Raw genomic sequence first — 19,863 nt, 5'->3', positions numbered from 1 at the left:
ATGGAAATTAGATCATGCTTTCTTCAAAAAGATTACAATCCAAGAGTGTGAATAATAGAAGCACCGGAATAACCTCAACATCTTAGCTAGATTAGCTAATTACGTATGGGAAATATAGAGAGCTGTGAGGGTTAAAGGAAGTTGGAGGACACAGGAAAAGCTTGAAGGAGGAAATGGAACTTGAAACAGGGCTTGATGGATGGCTAGAATTTTGTGAGGCAGAATAGGATGATGGGGGAGGGGTAGTGGATAAAATGAGTGAGAGAGAGAAGTATTTTTGTGAAAGAAGGAATACGAATGCAGGCATGAGCCAGAAACGGATGGGAACCGTGGAAGACAGTGAGCAGTAAAGGTTTTTTTTGTTTTGTTTTGTTTTTTTAAGGATTTTATTTATTCATTTGAGAGAGAGACACACACAGAGAGAGCACAAGCAGAGGGAGAGGGAGAAGCAGCCTCCCTGGTTAGCAGGGAGCCCGATGTGGGGCTCGATCCCAGGACCCTGAGATCATTACCTGAGTGGAAGGCAGACGTTCAACCATCTGAGCCACCCAGGCGCCAGAGCAGTAAAGGTTTTTTAAGTACATAGATATACATGGGAAACGTGAGAGTTAAGGTGTTTGGAAAGGGCAGTTGGGACTTGATTACAGAAGACTCAGACCGCTGAGCTGAATGGGATTTGGTAAGCAACGAAAAGTCACTGAGCATTATAAAGCATGGAATTACCAAAAAGTTTTACTTTCTTACAACCATATGTGAACCTTGGGCTACATATATATTTAAAGCTCTCTTTGCCACATAGTCAAGATGCACAGGCCTAAATCCTATGGGTGATAGGCTAAAGCAAATGGAGGGGAAAAGGCCAGTAAACAAGTAAGTGCCAGTGAGCCAGGAACCAAGATACTGTCCCTTGTGCTCTGCTGACACTTCAGTTGAATAGTTCATTTTAACTGAATGTTGGATTCCCTAAATCACAACTTTCTGAGAGTCAGAGTGAGGTATCTGATGACGATAAACTATGACCAAGTTATGGCTTTCAGCTGGTCCTTATTTCTATACCTCACTCCCAATTCCAGCCATCTTTAGCATGTCAAGGCAATAAAATTCTTTCACAGGAAAGGACTGGAGTTAGGGGTTGTAGTTCAAGGACAGACTCATGATTAGTGTCCACCATTTAGTAAGAATCTTTGAGCAAAAGCAACTCACCCCATCTGAATTATGGGGTAGGAAATACTCTGTCATTCATTAAAAAAAAAAAAGTCCGATAACATGACAAACAGCAACCTTATTCTACATAGATATATGATACACAGACAGCAGATTACCTCATGATCATGAGTGGCCTGCCGGGCCGCATCTAAAAATACAAAAGAATAAGAGAACGTTAATTTGAAGAACAAAACAAAACAATAACAAATCCAAGCAAATGAACTGTGCCACACTACAGTTAGTTATAGTTAGACACAAGAGAAAGAGCAGACGCAGTTCCTACCTCTGAAGAGAATAGAGTGCGAGAGTGGACAGGAGATGCATGCCAAAGGCTGTGTGCACAACAGACAAGCTGTGGGTGGGGCTTCTTTGGCAATGTCTCCTGAAGAAAGGGAGCTTGAAGCAATACTTGAAGGGTGTGATGAACAATTTTAACGGAGGACAAAAGATCCATGAAGGCTGGGGTCTTGGCTATCTTGTCACTGTTGCATCTTTAACGCCTAGGTGAAAGCCTGATGTATCCCAGGAGGTGCTAACTATGTACTGTTCGAGTACAGGAAAACGTGAATGGATGAATGAGAAGGATGGTCACTGTGGGCTGGGAGAAATGGTGCATGAAGGCTTACAGGTGTTAAAGGAAGGCAGGTATGTAGTTTAGTAGACAGACTTTAGAGGCAGAGAAACGCCTAAACTGGGAATTAGAAAAAAACACGCAGGCAACTAAAAAGGGTCTTGGAACACCAGTCAAATTGTTTGATACTGGATATGGAAACCCAACTGAAGTTTTTAAATGAGAGCAATGTGATTTTAATAAAATTCCAAGGTGCCGTTTGTAAGTGAATGTAGAATAGAGAAATGATGGAAACTTATCTTTTGTATTTATCACTCTAACAGTAGGCTTTGTGACACTCTATCATGCACAACAAACTACAAAAAACATTTCGTTCTGGTTCTGGTACCTTGCCTATGAGATTTGCCTTTCTGACGGTCCTGGGTTTTCCTACTGAAGACCTTGTAGGCCTCAGTCTTCTGATACTGCTCCAGTTCCTTCATGTAACGCTCCTTATCTCTATCTGCTTCATCAAGATAGCGCTAGGAAAGAAATGTGCAATTATTTTCAAGAAACAGATCTTTATTTGGGTATCAGTGAACTCCTTGAAGACAACAGAGGACAATTAGAACATGGAAAGAAAGTATATAAGGGATAAGCTCTAAGGGAGAATAAAGAAATCATATGGATAGAATAAAATATAATCTCTCAATTATAAAAGAAATAGGTGACTGTGATTCTTTAGACTATTTATTGCCTTTTCTAACTTAATGAAGACAAGTTCTATTGAGATCATTCTCATAAAATATTCACAAGAAGATATTACAGTTAGTCCTCTAATCTACACATGGTTATTAGAGTCCTCAAGAGGACTGAAGACCATATAGACACACTTAGTCTTCCCAGGAGAAAGGATGGAATATTACTTTGTTTCTCTATCTCCAACCCATTCGGAGAATGATCTCATACATCAATTGGCCTTTTAAGAGCCAGAAGAGTGGAGCACTAAAGCCGGGAGACACAAAGAACATAAAAAGGAATGACCTCATCCTATGGACCTAAAATGGACTCCTATGAAAAGAGCCTATGTCTACATACTTTGTGTTATTAATTATTTAAACAAAGTCATTGATCTACCAGGATAATTTTGTTTAGTGCCTTGTCCTTTTCATTCATCAATTACGTTTAAGGAATAAAGTATAAAAATAGTGCCTTTAAATGGACAAAAACTGGAGGCAGATATTATGTTAAAAACCTTGTCTTGCACAAGAGCCAGATGGAGGGGACACCCCAACTAGTAAATCTGGCACAATTTAAGTACCCAAACACTGAAGTAGAGTAATAAAACTATTAACCATTGGGAAAAAAGAAATTAATATGCTCATACCAACCATAAATAAGTAACAAACAAATACATAAACAGGGGTGGGGCGGGGAGGAAGAGGGCGCTTGCTTAGGTTAGAATGCCAAGCACCAACCGGTGAACATGGAGGGAGTGTTGGAGCTGGAAAATTATCATTCTGCAGCCCTCATGGTAAAGATTAGATCAAGCAAAAGTTATTAATAGATGCTAAATCTAGGGGGAAATCTGATATGGAACAGACTATTTGCATGTTCTTAAAATGTCTCTCCACAGACTGCTTATTAATTGTAAGGGAGAATAAAAAAACTTTATCAAGTGAGCAAAATTAACATTACCAATGAGGAATAAAAGGATACTGTGTGCCTGCACATGTGATCCTCGGAGAAGGACACACCACCACCTATGCAGTATTCTAAGAATGCATAATCTCAATCTAATCACAAGGAAACATTAGAGAAGTACAAAATGAGGAATGTTCAGTTAGAAGTAAACAAAAAGGAGGTGGAGGAAGAGGGAGGGATTGCATTCTTAAAAAGTATCAATGTCATAAAAGACAAAGAAAGGCTGTGGAAATAGTCCAGGTTAAAGGAATCCAGAGATCTGACTACTAACTACTATTGTGTTAATATAAAATTGTAAAAGTGATAATGAAACTATGGTGTAAAAGAATATGCCTATTTTTAGGAAACACACACTAAGATATTTAGGGGTAAAGGGCTATGAGGTATATAATTTACCCTCATATGATTTTGGGAAAAAGTGTGTGTGTGTGTATGTGTGAGAGAGTGCATGAGCATGAGTGTGCATGCACGTGTGTGTTAGTGGTAGAGAGCATGAGCATACATGCATGTCTGTGTCAGTGAGTGATAGAGTGAGTGGGTGTGAGCATGAGTGCACATACACGTGAAGCTTGCCCAGGAGAGTGTGGGTGCACATACAAATGGAGAAATGGGGTAAGTGTGTTAACTACAGGCGAATGTGGGTAAAGGATATTTGGGTGTTCTTTGTACTATTCTGTGTTTGTAACTCTTTGCACATTGCATTTTTTTCAAAATAAAAAGTTAGGGGCGCCTGGGTGGCTCAGTTGGTTGAGCGTCTGCCTTTGGCTCAGGTCATGATCTCGGGGTCCCGGGACTGAGCCCCGCGTCAGGCTCCCTGCTTAGCGGGGAGCCTGCTTCTCTCTCTCCCTCTGCCCCTCCCCCTGCTCGTGCACACTTGCTCTCTCTCTCTCTGTCGAATAAATAAATGAAATCTTTAAAAAAAAAATAAAAATAAAAAGTTAAAAACAAAAACACAAAAACCCTTGCCCTACCTACCTAACAGCAGTTATCTCTGGAGAGGACTACTGTTAACTTTTGCTTTTTTCTTTATGCACTTCTGTAACATCTAAAAAAATTTAAACAATGAACATGTACTAATTTTGAAATTAAGAAATTAAAAAGAAAAGAGTAACCAACTGAGTATGTACAGCTCAGGATCCCTTTATACATTAGAGCTGAAACAAGGGACGATATGCATTGCTTTCTACTTGCTTGCTACCACAAAGAGCTTCAAGTTGCAACTTAATATAATCTCCTTGAAATGTTCTGAATTCAGTTAATTCCCGAGAGTATTTTTCAATTTGGTTTTAGTCTGTTTGGAATCCTTTTTAAAGAGTATGAGACATAAAAGAAATATAGCTATCTTGTAGATGCTGCAAATGCTGGGAACTTTTAACCCCAAGCCACTCCCACAATCATTACAATCGCTCCACTTTTGTGGCATTTCAACCAATTTGTGGCTACCTTGTACTTAATTCCTCTGAACTCTCTCTAACAAATGGTTTGGTTTCAGTTTGGCAATAGTGTTAGTTTCTGTCTTAGAGAAGAAAGAATTCAAACAGTACTTGCTTTATTTTTCATAGTAGGCTAAATTTGCCAGAACTCTAGTTAAAAAAATTTACAACAAAAATCTTATGTGAACAGCAGAATTTTATCAAATGACCTTTTCTTATTTAACTTAAAATCTAAAAAAAGAAAGAAAAGTCATAAGTTTTAGATTTTATTTATTTTTGACAGAGAAAGGGGCAGCGAGAGAGGGAACACAAGCAGGGGGAGTGGGAGAGGGAGAAGCAGGCCTAACGACTGAGCCACCCAGGTGCCCTGACTTTTCATTTAACTCGGTGGAATAAATTATGCTGATAGATTTCTTAATTTTGTAATACTGAATCACTTTTTACAAAATTCTTATGTGAACTCTCAGCACATAAATCAAATAAAAGCGGAGCTACTTTTGGTTAGCGGGGGCCTGGGGGTGAAGCTCCTAGAGTCCCTCCTGCTTGTACCCCTGCAGCAGACCCTGAAACAGTATGAAAACCACTGTGCTAGAGGAAAGAGCTATGGTCAATCCTGCTATTCTGTTCTCCTAGGCCCTGTGACAAAACTGAAGAACCAGCCATCCATCCTCTTTGCTTTTCTGAAAGAAGCTGTCTTTGAGGTAAAATCAAAATCAAGCAAAGGTTCAGGAATAGGAACAATTACCTGTTTTTCCTCAGGAGGCAGTTTACTCCATTCATTGCCTAACATCCTTGTGATTTCTGGAAATGGGACTTCTGGTCTCTTAGCTCGAAGCTGTTCTCGACGCTCGTTCATGAACCGAACATATCCTGTAAGGGGGGATTTGGGTGCGTTGCTGTCTCGAAGAGGTTTCTTCCTCTTTCTTCCTTTGGACCAACCTCCTCGCTTACTTCTTTGCTACAAGAAAAAATAAAAAACCAAAAACCAAATTACAAAATCTGCCCAAATAACACAACAATAAAACAAAGGAACAAAACAGGACACGAGCTGCATTTTCCTACTATTAAGGGGCTGGATATTCAAAGCTCTCCAAATCTGTCATAGGTACAAATGACGGCCATGCAGTCTTCAAGAAGGAACTCCAGATGGTTCACTTGCATACCCTTTTATGTACCACACTACAAACTGTTACATTAAGAGGCTAATCCTAACTGATGAGAATAAGGGGTACCGTGATCACATAAGCTTTGGCCCTCATATGCACTTAAGAAGTCCTGACTCCTGGGGCGCCTAGGTGGCTCAGTTGTTAAGCGTCTGCCTTCGGCTCAGGTCATGATCCCGGGGTCCTGGGATCGAGCCCCGCGTCAGGCTCCCCACTCGGCAGGAAGCCTGCTTCTCCCTCTCCCATTCCCCCTGCTTGTGTTCTCTCTCTCGCTGTGTCTCTGTCAAATAAGTAAATAAAATCTTAAAAAAAAAAAAAAATGTCCTGACTCCTGAGAGGAGAATATTCTAAATGAGAAATGCAAAGCAGATGCCATCACAGTAGATCAGAACAAGATGTCACAAGCACTGGGCAGACAAAGAGACAAGTTGTAGTACAGGGATTAAAAATCATTCATGAAGATGTTTTTCACTGATATCATTCAAAGACCGGTTCATTTCCCATAGCAGATAGCATAAAGATTTTTAAATTAAGAGCTAAGTCTTAGAAAAACTTCATCAAGTATAATATATCCAAAATGAATACTTAGTTCTTTTGGCTTGCTCCTCAAGATGTTTATTTCATAAAGTCAGAGGTCTTTATATGTTCTTAGTTAAATCAAAAGATGAAATCACCTCAAAAACTTTAAAGAAAGGTCTGAGGTACTACTGATGTTTTACCACAGCCCTTTCCATGAGATGCAAACTACATCACATTTCTGCTTCATAATTTTACAAATACACACAGCCTATCAGTTAATAGTTTTATGGATACAAGAAGTCTTATTTCAGGGAAGAAAAAGATAAGCAAAATGGGACAAAAACATCTAAATATTAATTACAGGACTGTACTCCCCGAAATATATATAAAATGGTGCAATAATTCACCACTGGGCAATTGGCGTATTTAGTATCAGCTTTTTTTTCTGTTTTTGTCTTATAAACTTAGTAACATTAAAGCTACTAAGGATTTTAAGATGTTTAAGAAGCTTCAAGCATTCATTATAATCTTTAAGGATGCCAACATGAAAAAAGCTCTTTTAGAATAAGAAAAAGACAAAATTAATGGTGCTACTCTTTTATGCCTAAAAAAAAAATGAGTGCCTTAAAACTTGGACAATGGAATCAATCATTCGTGAGGAAGGCTGAAAGTCCAAAAAGGGCATGACTGACGGGGGCCCACCTGGAACCTCATGTGAGTTAGGAAAGATGCCCTCTAGGGGAAGGTGAACGGCCTGGTAAGTGGTGAGAATCCTTTCAGTACACATAGGACTCCACACTGCAGGGCTTGGTGTGCAATGTGTGGTCTTCAACAAGGGCACGGGGACTTCTCATTAATTACTTATTTAAATCAATCATTCATTCAACAAGCATTTGTTGAGCACCTAATATGATGTTAGGTGTAAATTTATTAAGTAGGGGGGAAAAGATTCTACTTGTCTCTATGTCATTAAAACCATTAATGTGGTTCTATGTGAAACCATAATTATGGTTCTTTGAAGAAAATTCTGCAGAATGTACAAAGGCCAGAGGATGAACACTTCGATCAATTCCCTTGCCGACTGCTTCTTCAGAAACTTCAGAGACTGGTAACAGGAAGAGATGCTTCAGCTTACCTCGTCTTCATGCCTCTGTTCAGTGCCTTCTGTTGTATTTGAGGCCTCATTCTGAAGCAACTGACCCTGGGAGAGATCCTCCACAAATTCTGGATTGTTGGTGGACGATGTGGCTCCACCACTATATGGAACCTCTGGGTGGGTTAACCTTAAGAGTAACAGGCAGATGTGCAATGGTTCAGTTATCAACGGCATCAAAAATTCCTATTTACCAAGGTTCAAGACAAATTTCCCTGCCAGCAGAAGCAGAAGCCGGCTTCAATTCCCCCACCTCATTTGGGTAAATGAAAACAATGTCTCCAGAACAGTTACAGAGCAGTAAAAAAAAATAGTTTCAGTGCTTGAATGAACTAGATGTCAAATAAGATAGGCTAAAAAGTATCTGCTAAATTTGAAGACCTGAAGGTTGCTGGCAATTTTAGGGACTATAGTTTTAGTGGAATTATGGGAATAAAAACCAGATTACAGCAGGCTGAGAAATGAATGAAAGCAGCTGCAGACTGGCCTGGAAATGAAAGAAATTATACTTTTCTGACCCTTTCTAGAAAATATAATAGATGATTTTAAGCAGGAGTTTCCAACATTTTTGAGGTCGTTGAGGTCCTTTGAAAAAGGCTAAGAGAATCTATGAACTCAATGCCAATCATGTTCTCTGAAAAGAGATGGCATCAGAAACCCAGTTTGATCTTGGTAGCTGTGTTTTCCAGATATTTCAATTGTGATGTCTTCGGCAACTTGTTCTCTCACTGTCACTCTCATTTCAATGGTGCCATCAATTTTTAAGTTACTAATTCTTGTACACTCTTATTTCAGTAAAATATGGGCACTAGGTTTGGGAAAGCATACCAATCCTATGAACCCTGACTGAAATGAACAGGAACCAGAGGGGAGCGGTCAGAGGCATCAAATGCCTTGGAGATGGCAAGTTGGATAAAGACTGAAGAGAAAAAAAAAGGTTCTTTTGTTCCTATGAATGAACTGGCACGCTCTTAGTTAAAGTCAACAACCCTTCCATTTGTGCCGTGGACCCCACAGTGTCTAGCCTACTCAAAGACAGGTTTTTAGCAATTCTGCCCTCTCTGGCATTATCAATTCTTCCCTGTCTACTGGATCAGCCTAATCAGCCTACAAATGTGGCATTTTTACTCTTATCTTAAAACAAAACAAAATGAAACAAAAAGCACTCTCTTGATCCCATGTCATTTTTCTTCTTTCCTTTATAAAATTATTTATACAGGCAGTCCCCAATTTAAGATGGTTTGATTTATGATTTTTCAACTTTCCCACCTCACTTGGAGTGCCAGTTAAAGTGCTTACTCTGACCTGTAAGATCCTACACGATCTAGTCCCTTGCTACTCAAAAGTATGGGCCTGACACCAGCAGCATTGACATCGCCTGGGAACCTACTACAGTGTAAAACCTCTGGCCCTCACTCAGACTTTCTGACTTAGAAAGTGCTGATGTAGCCCTCTATTACCCTTCCCCTGGAATGCTTTGCTCCAGCCACACTGGCCTCCTGGCTATTTCTAAAAGGTAGAAACACTCTTAACTCAGGGAGTTTTACACTTACTCCTCCCTCTGCCTTGAATAATCTTCCCTAGAGAACTGTATTCTAGCTACCTTACTTATTCCAGGTCTTTATTCAATCTACGTTTAAAGCCTTTCTGGGGCCATCTTATCTAAAACGGTACCCCAAAGCCTTCCTATCCCTCTTCCCTGCTTTATTTGTTAATCCATAGTTCTTAACAACACAGTATGTATTTTACCTATTTGCCCTGTTTATTGCCTGATGTCCCCAGGAGGCTTTAAGCTCTACAGGGCTGGTATTTTTGTCTGCTTTGGTCATTGCGTAGTATTCAGTGCCTAGAACAGTGTCTGGCACATAGGAGACACTCAGAACATTTTTCTTGAATGAATTGGATTTAGCAACGAGGCAGCTTTTAGAAAAGTCTTGGAGAGCAGTTTTATCTGAATAGTAAGGTCAAAAGGCAGATATTAATGAGGAAAGAAAGAAATGTGAAGGAAGGAAGCAGAATTGCAAAGTGTAGTTTATATTTAAAGAGCACTATAGAATGTTAAAATAATTTGTCGTAGAGATTAGCTAGCACTTCAATCTATTAGTGAATATATTTTTTCCATGGCAAATAACTTCTAAGTACAAAGATAAGAATTCAAGTGGAACAGAGATTTTCAAGGGAAGAGGGACTACTGCTATTAGTCCTTTTTTATATTCCTTTACACATTTGTCCGAAAATATCAAAGAAAGGAGACGGGGGAAAAAAAGGAACAGAAGTCAGTCAGAGCTTGCAGGCATCTTGAATAAAAGAGCCTTATTAAAAAATCTGATCTGGGGGCGCCTGGGTGGCTCAGTCGTTGAGCGTCTGCCTTCGGCTCAGGTCATGATCTCAGGGTCCTGGGATCGAGCCCCGCATCGGGCACCCTGCTCAGCGGAAAGGCTGCTTCTCCCTCTCCCACTCCCCCTGCTTGTGTTCCCTCTCTCGCTGTCAAATAAATAAATAAAATCTTAAAAAAAAAAAAAAAATCTGATCTAAAAAAACAATCTGACCTTTGGGGGAAAAATTACTTCAGTATCTGTGGCAATTCAAACAGAAAATGAACTTGATTTTCAGAGCTGGCCCTGTGGTAGGTATTTACTTAATGGTGACTATGTAATTCTCTTAACTGTGAGGAACCGATGATGTTTCCTAGGTCCATATACTGCTGTTCCAGTTCACAGGAACCAGAGCACGGCAGATGACAGTTGAATGCAGATTACAAAGCAGCTTACAGTGGCTCTCACTCTCTTTGCAAAGCATAACAAACATACCTTCTATTTTTATGCTATAAAATGGTCTCTTTAGGACCTCACACATTTTGTTTTGAAGCCTAGGTAGAGAGGCCCAGTGTCCCAAAGCAGCTGCTTACCCAGTTGTAGCCAGATCATTACTCTCCTTAGAGCCATCTTCATCTGCAAAAAGGGGTGGCAGGGTGGAGCTAGTCATCAAGGTTTCCATCTCTCTAAAAGAAAGAGAGGATAAGAAAATAATGATAATGCTTTAATTACTTCCAGTTGAAGTTCCAGTAATTTAAGAGCCAGCCTTCCTTAAACTTACCACATCAGCAGCAGAACAGAAACTGACCTAAATATTTATTTTCTTGACTTGGACATGTCAATTTAAACTCTGGTTAATGGGTTCTTGACTTTGGTCTTACCGACCGACCAGACTAAAAACAGTTAGATTTTAATAAATGGGACACAGTTTGGAAATTCCTTTTTGTTCAATCAGAATATCTTCAAAAGCATTCTTCATTTTCTGTAAAAATTGTTAAGCAGAGTAACTCAGAAGCACTGTGACCCTGAACAAGTTATTCAGTGTCTTTGAGATATAGTTTTACCAGCTTAGACACAGACAAAATTGCTGACTTGACCCACAGGGTTATTGTGAGGATTAAGCTGAAAGAGCTTCATAAACAGAGAAAGGCTAAGATCCTAAGTGCTTTGAGTATTATTATATAAAGCAAGGTATTGTTATTACAGCATTACCGGGTCTCAGTCCCAGATGAATCATCCTTAGATTAAATGGTAAAAAACTGAGACCTCCAAAAGGAAATAATGCAGAGGAAGTGGAGGCTGGAAGGCAGACTGATGTGGTACAGAGTTAAAGCAACCACACTTCCAGGTCAGAAATATGCTCTGCATCCCCATGATGACCAACGGAAATAGCATGCACCTGGGTACAGGAAACTACTGAGCTCAACTGAAGGAAACCAAATAAATCACAAGAACTTGAGGTTATCAGATTGAAAGGATAAAAGGACAGAGTGACAGAGAGTAATTTCATTTAGCATATCACTACAACGAAAGATTTTCCCTTTCAAGGCTTACCACTGAGGGCGTCACCCCATACAGCTAAAAGCAGCAGCTTCCCCTTCATCGTGAAAGTGATACTCAAACAGAACGTTTAGTAGTGACCCCGAACCGTAGCCACTTAGGTGGAATGGCACACCAACCAAGAAAGAGTGCCTCAATCAAACAGGGAGAACTGAGAAGCACATTATGAGAATTCACTTCGGAGCTCCCTCAGCAGTTATTTCAGGGGCTGCTGCTAAGGGGACCGAGTGAAACCGCAATTAAGGGGAAGGCACAGCAGGCCAGGCGGAGCTAGGAGTCATCCTTCGGAGGAGGAAACACCAAGAAGAGACGGATGACGCCGACACCAAATTCTAAATGCTCAGCAGAGTCCTATACTTCCGAAATGGTAACACTGACGGTTTACCTCTTTCTTATTCTTACTTATTTTCTTGTTTTTCCTTCTACATTTGTTAGTTAGCAGACCAAGGTTCCTACACGGCTTAATGTGGAAAAAACGCATCTGTATGTCTCTTACCCATTGTGGTGGGTGGAGCATGGAAAGCAGAGAGAGGAACTTTAGACTCAATCAGGAGTTTATTCCACGTGCAGGGATGTTTGCTAACCCTTCCCAATTCCTTCAAGACAGGGGGGTTTACAAGGGGCTCTAACAAATACCACAAAATTCCATTCTAGATGTTTTCTAGAATAATCCTGATGTAAGTGTACTACATTTTAATTTAATTTTAATTCACATTATGCACAGACCAGATTAGAGCCTGGGCTTTAAGGGCTGCTAACATCACCTTATCCTGATATTCATCTGAGCAAAAAAACCATTAATCAATTAGATGCCATACAGCTTACCTGTAAACCACGAGCAAACATTCAAATAGCCAAATAATTATTCCAAAACTTTATAAGGAAGGACTCAGTTAGCTGGCTTCTTTCTAAACGTCTCCCTAAATGCAAATGGCCTTTTAAGAACTTTTAAGATTCAGCATCTGAAGCTCCTGGCATTCCTCAAAACTCAAAGGCAATATATTATCTGGCAGGGGGTGAATGAAGTGTCTTGTCATTCACTATGCCACCATGACCCTCTTAGGGTGCTGCCCAGTTATCTTCCTTCAGTCATTGTTGAGATATTGGGAGGTAGCTGGACAACACAACCTTAGTAACGTATAAACAGATCATATAAACAAAGGAAGTTGAAAGAACACAAATTTCTTGCTTTTTTTTCTTTTCTTAAGTTGGTTTTACTCAACCCATATGGCTTCAGATATATTTTCTCTAGCGTTACAGAGTAGTCAGGTCCCTAAGAAATGAGTAATAAAGTGGGTGGAAGGTTAAGGGGCCAAGATCAACAAAAGAAGGAAATGAGGAAAAAGTCCAGTGAAACCCAAAGGCTTCTAAACTAGTCCAATAAGTTGGAAAAGAAAATGATTCCCAAGAACATGACTGGGATCCTGCAAGAATCTGCTTTCATATGGTCCGTGAGGGGGTGATTCAAACAGAATCACGGCCCAAGCCACTGACTGCCAAAAAGCCTTCCAGTGTAGCATCTGTGTCTGATAATGTCCCAGTACAGAGGTCACACTGAACTTTGAAAGTCTATGTGAAGCACTTAAGAAATGTAATGAATGCTGTTCTGGAAGGGAAAAGAAGAGAAATATGCAAAGACAAAGCAATATACAACTCTGGTTCTCCACTGCAGTTTACATAAGTAAGCATATCAGGCAGACGTTTCCTTACAGTAGGGACCTCCCTGAAGGCTTCTACCTGGAGGCCTCAAAAAACGGTATTACCTTGGGGCTTACACTTTGAACAAGGGTCTAGACTGTAGCTGTGAAAATCCAAAAATACCCTCCAACACCAGCCACTCACTGAAAAAAAAATGATGTATAAAACATGGTGCCAATTTAAGATATTTTAATGACAATTATATTAAGCACATTAGATATTTATTGGCCAATCAACACATTTTCTCCCTGTAGTAAATATGGGGAGCCAAATCATATTCAGAACATTGCTTTGGTCAATACAGGTGGAGTTTAAGAAATGTTCCTCAACTAAGATTTTCCTAGTAACCCTTCCCAACAAAAGGGATGATCTCAACAATGAGACTACATTATTCCACATGTGTTGGACAGTGCTGGAAGCCTAATTTGTACTTAGGTTTTCTGGGGTTGGCTCTTTTCAAGTGCCCTTTCCTTCCTTTCATATGTTAATCCCACTTCATTAAGTTCTTTCACGGAGAGGCACCATATTCCCTCCCCATCACACACCTCAGAGTTGAAAAAAGGGATTCTGCCCTCATTTTCCACACTAAAAGCCTAACGTAAAACTCCCATTCTTTTAAAAATCGTGTCGTTTGTCCAACCAACCTCAAATTCAAGTATTTCTGACCACTATTCCCTACCATTTTGGCTCTCTCAATTACTTCTACTACAACTGACCTCTAACCACACAAACTTCTATTCACTGACCCTTGATTTTCCCTTCTCTGTCCAGCTTAGATTCCACGGCCACATTTCAAATATTCCTTTGTCAACACTCTCAAATCTTTTGCCTTGCTACTCCTTCTACACCTCAGATATAGATCAATTCTGAGTTTTAGCTCAAGATGGTGTTGGAGAAAAATAAAAAAAACAAAGGGTGCTCCTATAAATTTATCCAACCACAACTAGGCCCTCAATGTTCTCAGCAATCATTCTACATTTTCTTAGGATCTTCCCCAACTGCCCTATCAGTTCTGTCAAACTTTTCCAACCAATTCAAACCTAAGTCACCCAAACCCTCCCGCTCACCCTCCTCTCTTCACACTCCCTATCCCTGACTCATATCAAAGGCCACCCTAAGTTGCTTTATTTTTTTAAACATATAATTCACACAACATAAAACTCACCCCTTTAAGTATACAATTCAGTGGCTTTTATGTATTTACAAGGCTATACCATACAACCAACACCATAATTGATTTTAGAACATTTTCATCATCCCACAAGGAAACTTGGTACCCATTAGCAGTTACTCCTCGTTCTCCCCTTCTCCAAGGCCTGGGTAACCACTAATCTCCTTTCCGTCTTTATGGCTATACCTCTTCTGAACATCTCATATAAATGCAATCATACACTATGTGGCCCTTTGTGTCTGGCTTCTTTCGTTTGGCATAAAGGTCTTCCAGCTTCATCACACTATATGCATCAGCATTTCGTTCCTTTTTTTTTTTTTTAAGATTTTATTTATTTGACAGAGAGAGAGATAGCGAGAGCAGAAACACAAGCAGGGGGAGTGGGAGAGGGAGAAACGGGCTCCCTGGGAGCCCAATGCGGGGCTCGATCCCAGGACCCTGGGATCATGACCTGAGCTGAAGGCAGATGCTTAACGACTGAGCCACCCAGGTGCCCCTCGTTCCTTTTTATGGCTAAATAATATTCCATTGTAGGGCTACGTCACATTTTGCTTATCCATTTATCAGCTGATAGACCTAGGTTGGTTCCACTTTTTGGTCACTGTGAATAATGCTGTTTATGAACATTTGTGTACAAGTTTTCTTGTGGACATGTTTTCAATTCTCCTGGGCATATACCTAGGAATGGAATTGCTGGGTCATATGGTAACTCCATATTTAACATTTTGAGGAGCTGCCAAAGTGTCTTCAAAAGCATCTGCACCATTTTACATTCCTCCTAACATTAGGAGAGGAGTAACTCTCCTAATATATGAGAGTTCCAAATTCTCCATATCCTTACTACACTTTTTAGGAATTCTAGAGAAATATCAATTCTAGCCCTTCTAGCTTTCCACATGGACTAAGGGAAACATACAACTCCAGCTCTCTCCAAACATCCTGTCTCACCTAAAGGGAGAAAAAACCTGAGCACTGGAGGTTACAGTCCAGGGGCACAGGCTCACCAAAAGACTGAGACCTAATTATAAAACTATAGAATGCTTCTCCCTCTACTCTTATCACTACATTACTGAAGGCCTATGTACCACAGTTCCTTTTATCTAGTATGTCTACTTTTCAACAAAGAATTACAAGGCATACTAGCAGACAAAAAACACAGTTTGAAGAGACTGAACAAGTAATATATGCATGAATACTGAAGCTTTCAGACCAGAATATTTTAAAATTATATGTTAAGGGCTTTAATGGAAAAAGTAGACAACATGCAGGAAGAGACAGATAATGTAAAATATAAACAGAGAGATGGACATTCTAAGAATAAATCAAAAAGAAATGCTGGAGATAAAAATAACATAAATGAATATTTTTGATGGATTTATTAGTAGACTGGACATAGCTAAGGATAGACTCTCTGAGCTTGATAACATAAGAGAAATTTCTAAAATGGAAAAGCAAAGAGAAAACAGACTGGAATACAAAAAAGGGACAGATTATCCAAGAACTGTGGAATAACTACAAAACGTGTAACATACATGTAATGGGAATAGCAGAGAGAGAAAAGAACAAAAGCAATATTTGAAGCAACAGTGACTGAGAATTCCTCCAAATTAATGTCACAAAGGCTCAGAGAATACCAAAGAGGAATAATATGAAAAACAAACAAAAAAACTATAGTAAAAAAAATCATATTCAAACTTCAGGAAATCAAAGACAAAGAAAAAAAATCTTGAAAGAAGCCAGACCAGGGGGGAGGCTGGAAAGAGGGTGGAGTAAGAGGACCCTAAGCTCTCCTTGTCCCATGCATACAACCAGATAACACTCACATCAGTGTAAATAACCCAGAACCACCACCCGCGCGCCCCCCTCCCCCCACAGGCGGGCAGAACAGACTCCACAACTGAAGGTGGGAAGAGGCTATACTGAAGAGGGCAGGGAGGGCGGAGATGTGGTGAGGAGCCAAACTGCTGCTGTAGGCTGCTGGGCTGGCCAGGGGAAGGGAGCTGCAGGCTGGGAGAGGAAAAGAAACAAACTATCACTGGGAAGCCTGCATGAGGAAGAGGAATTCCTGTAACATTTGGCTTTCAAAGTGAGAGGGCCAAATTTCCTGAGTTCTTAAAACCAGTGGGACTTATAGCATGGAATTAATTTATCTATCTATCTTTCTATCTATTTATTTATTTATATTACATTTATGTTATGTTAGTCACCCTACAGTACATTATTTATTTATTTATTCATATTATGTTATGTTATGTTAGTCATCAAACAGTACATCATTAGTTTTTGATGTAGTGTTCCATGATTCATTGTTTGAAAGCACGGAATTTAGAAAATCAATGCGCTCGGTTCTGGGACAGCCCGGAGGGCAATAGGAAGCGGAGTCCCTGCTCTTAAAGAGACAGCAAGACAAAAAGCCAGCAGAAATACAGCACAGAAGCAGCAGTTTAAAAAATGCTTGGGGCATATGAGAGGGAGAGTAATTGACTCATTCCTGAGTGTGTCCTAGAGGGCCAGGGATCACGGAGGAGCTTCTCCAGGAACAAAGGAGCCAACGGCAGCCGCACTCACTATTTGCTACCTAAGTTGTTAACACCAAACCCCAACTCCTTGTGCTTTGGTGGATCTACCTTTTCCAGTCAAGTTTGCCTCAGTCCCCTCCCCGAGAAGACTGTGCCAACATTGCATCTCCCAACCCACCTCCCAATCCGTGTTGCAGCGCCTCAGTCCTGGTGGTGGTGGAGGGCCTTGCAAGTCCTAAGTGCACCTTGATAAAATTGCATACCCCACCTGTGGACCAAACACTGGGCAAAACAGGCAAAGAGAGCCTTTCTAGACAACTAGACTGAAGGAAAAAGTGGCCAGGACACAATAGTGGATGCATGCAATACACACAGGAGACACCCCTTGAAGTACCAGGTTCTGGTAAACAGAGGATACTGTGCTGCATGGCACTACAGGACCTCTTCTTCATAAGGCCATTACTTTCATGAGCAGGAGACATAGCTGACTTTCCTATCACACAGAAACAGACACAGAGCACTAGACAAAATGAGACGAATATGTCCCAAACGACAGAAGAGGACAAAACCACAGCAAGAGATCTAAGCTAAATGGATATAAGTAATATGCCTGATAGATAATTTAAAGTAATGATCATAAAGATACTCGCTGTACTTGAGAAAAGAGTGGAGAACATCAGGGAGACCCTTAACAAAGAGAGAAAAAAGAATCAGAGATGAAGAGCACAATAAATGAAATTAAAAATACACCAGATGGAATAAATTGCAGGCTAGAAAAGGCAGAGGAATGAATTAATGATCTGGAAGACAGAGTAATGGAAATTAATCAAGTTGAGCAGGTAAGAAAAAAAAAATACACAAATGAGAACAGACTTAGGGAACTCAGTGACTGCATCAAGTGTAACAACATTTGCATTATAGGGGTCCCAGGAGAAGAAGAGAGAGACAAGGGGACAGAAAATTTATTTGAAGAAATAATAGCTGAAAACTTCCCTAATCTGGGGAAGTAAAGAGATATCTAGATCCAGGAGGCAGAGAGATCCCCCCAGCAAAATCACCCCAAGGAGGTTTACACCAAGGCATACAGTAATTAAAATGTAAAAAAGTAAGGATGAAAAGAGAAAATTTAAAAGCAATAAGAGAAAAGAAGACAGTTATACACAAGGGAAACCCCATAAGGCTCTAAGTGGATTTTTCAGCAGAAACTTTGTAGGCCAGAAGAAAGTGGCATGATACATTCAAAATATTGAAAGGAAAAAATCTGCAGCCAAGAATACACTATCCAGCAAGGCTATCATTCAGAACTGAAGGAGAGATAAAGACTTTCTCAGACAAACAAAAGCTAAAGGAGTTCATGACCACTAAATCAGCCCTACAAGAAATGTTAAAGGGGAATCTTTGAGTGGAAAGGAAAAGCTGTAAGTAAGAATAAGAAAGGTAGGAAATACAAAAGTAGTAAAAATAAGTATATCTGTAAAAATCATTCAAAAGATTCATAAAAGAATGTAAAATATGATATCATACAACTAAAACATGGGGGAGGGAAGAGAAAAGACTGGTTTCAAACTTAGGCAACCATCAACTTAATATAGACTGCTACATGCAGAAGATGTTATATAAAAACTTAATGGTAATGACAAATCAAAAACCAAACATAGATACACAAAGAAGAAAGAGAAAGAAACCCAAGTATATCACTAAAGAAAGCCAGCCAACTGTGAAAGAGAGCAAGAGAAGAAAGGATCAGGGCGCCTGGGTGGCTCAGTTGGTTAAGCGACTGCCTTCGGCTCAGGTCATGATCCTGGAGTCCCTGGATCGAGTCCCGCATCGGGCTCCCTGCTCGGCAGGGAGTCTGCTTCTCCCTCTGACCCTCCCCCCTCTCATGCTCTCTCTCTCTCATTCTTTCTCTCTCAAATAAATAAAATCTTAAAAAAAAAAAAAAAAAAAAAGAGAGAGAGAAGAAAGGATCAGGGAAGAACTACAAAAACAATCACAAAACAAGTACCAAAATGGCAATAAATACATATCTATCAATAATTACTATGAGTGTAAATGGATTAACTCCTCCAATCAAAAGACACAGGATGACGTAATGGATAAAAAAACAAGACCCATCTGCACACTGCCTACAAGGGACTCGTTTCAGACCTAAAGACACATGCACATTGAAAATGAGGGGACAGAGGAACATTTATCATGCAAATGGATGTCAAAAGAAAGCTGGGGTAGCAATACCGATAAGGGACAAAATAGACTTTAAAACAAAGACGGTAATAAGAGACAAAGAAGGACATACATATAATTATTAAGGGGACAGTCCAATAAGAAGGTATAACAATTGTAATTCTTATGCACCCAACATGGGAGTACCCAAATACATAAAACAGTTAATAACAAACATAAAGGAACCAATCAACAGTAATATAATAAGGGTAGGGGACATCAACACCCCACTTACATCAATGGACAGATCATCCAAAGAGAAAATCAACAAGGAAACAGTGGCTTTGAATGGCACACTAGACCAGATGGATATAACACATATATTTAGGACATTCCATATGAAAACAGCAGAATAAAAATTCTTCTGAAGTACACATGGAATATTCTCCAGAACAGATCACATATTAAGTCACAAAACAAATCTCAACAAATTCAAAAATATCCAAGTCATACCATGCATCTTTTCTGACCACAATGCTATGAAACTAGAAATCAACCGTAAGAAAAAATCTAGAAGAGCACAAATGGAGGCTAAGTAACATGCTACTAAATCATGAATGGGTCAACTAAGAAATCAAAGAAGAAATAAAAAATTACATGGAGAGAAATGAAAATGAAAACAGAATGCTCCAAAATCTTTGGAATGTAG

At 39.8% G+C, this 19,863-nt stretch overlaps 1 protein-coding gene across 4 annotated transcripts in view; it reads right to left on the bottom strand.

Annotated features, from left to right (window-relative positions):
- HMG20A (high mobility group 20A) overlaps positions 1–19,863 on the bottom strand; it is a 76,229-nt gene that overhangs the window by 13,182 nt on the left and 43,184 nt on the right. For 3 of the 4 annotated variants that reach the window (XM_078079054.1, XM_078079055.1, XM_036089985.2), the window contains 5 exons: positions 10,637–10,729; positions 7,711–7,858; positions 5,639–5,851; positions 2,166–2,298; positions 1,323–1,354 (listed from right to left, as the gene is read on the bottom strand). In XM_078079054.1, the coding sequence (XP_077935180.1) occupies positions 1,323–1,354; positions 2,166–2,298; positions 5,639–5,851; positions 7,711–7,858; positions 10,637–10,729 (619 nt within the window). Of the gene's footprint in view, positions 1–1,322; positions 1,355–2,165; positions 2,299–5,638; positions 5,852–7,710; positions 7,859–10,636; positions 10,730–17,641; positions 17,679–19,863 lie in introns of those variants that run through there. The other variant, XM_078079056.1, reaches the window with a different exon arrangement.

Source organism: Halichoerus grypus, chromosome 8 (genome assembly GCF_964656455.1).
Source record: "Halichoerus grypus chromosome 8, mHalGry1.hap1.1, whole genome shotgun sequence".
Lineage (NCBI taxonomy): Eukaryota > Metazoa > Chordata > Mammalia > Carnivora > Phocidae > Halichoerus > Halichoerus grypus.
The sequence above is the reverse complement of the archived record's forward strand: the minus strand, read 5'-3'. Positions and strand labels throughout refer to the sequence as shown.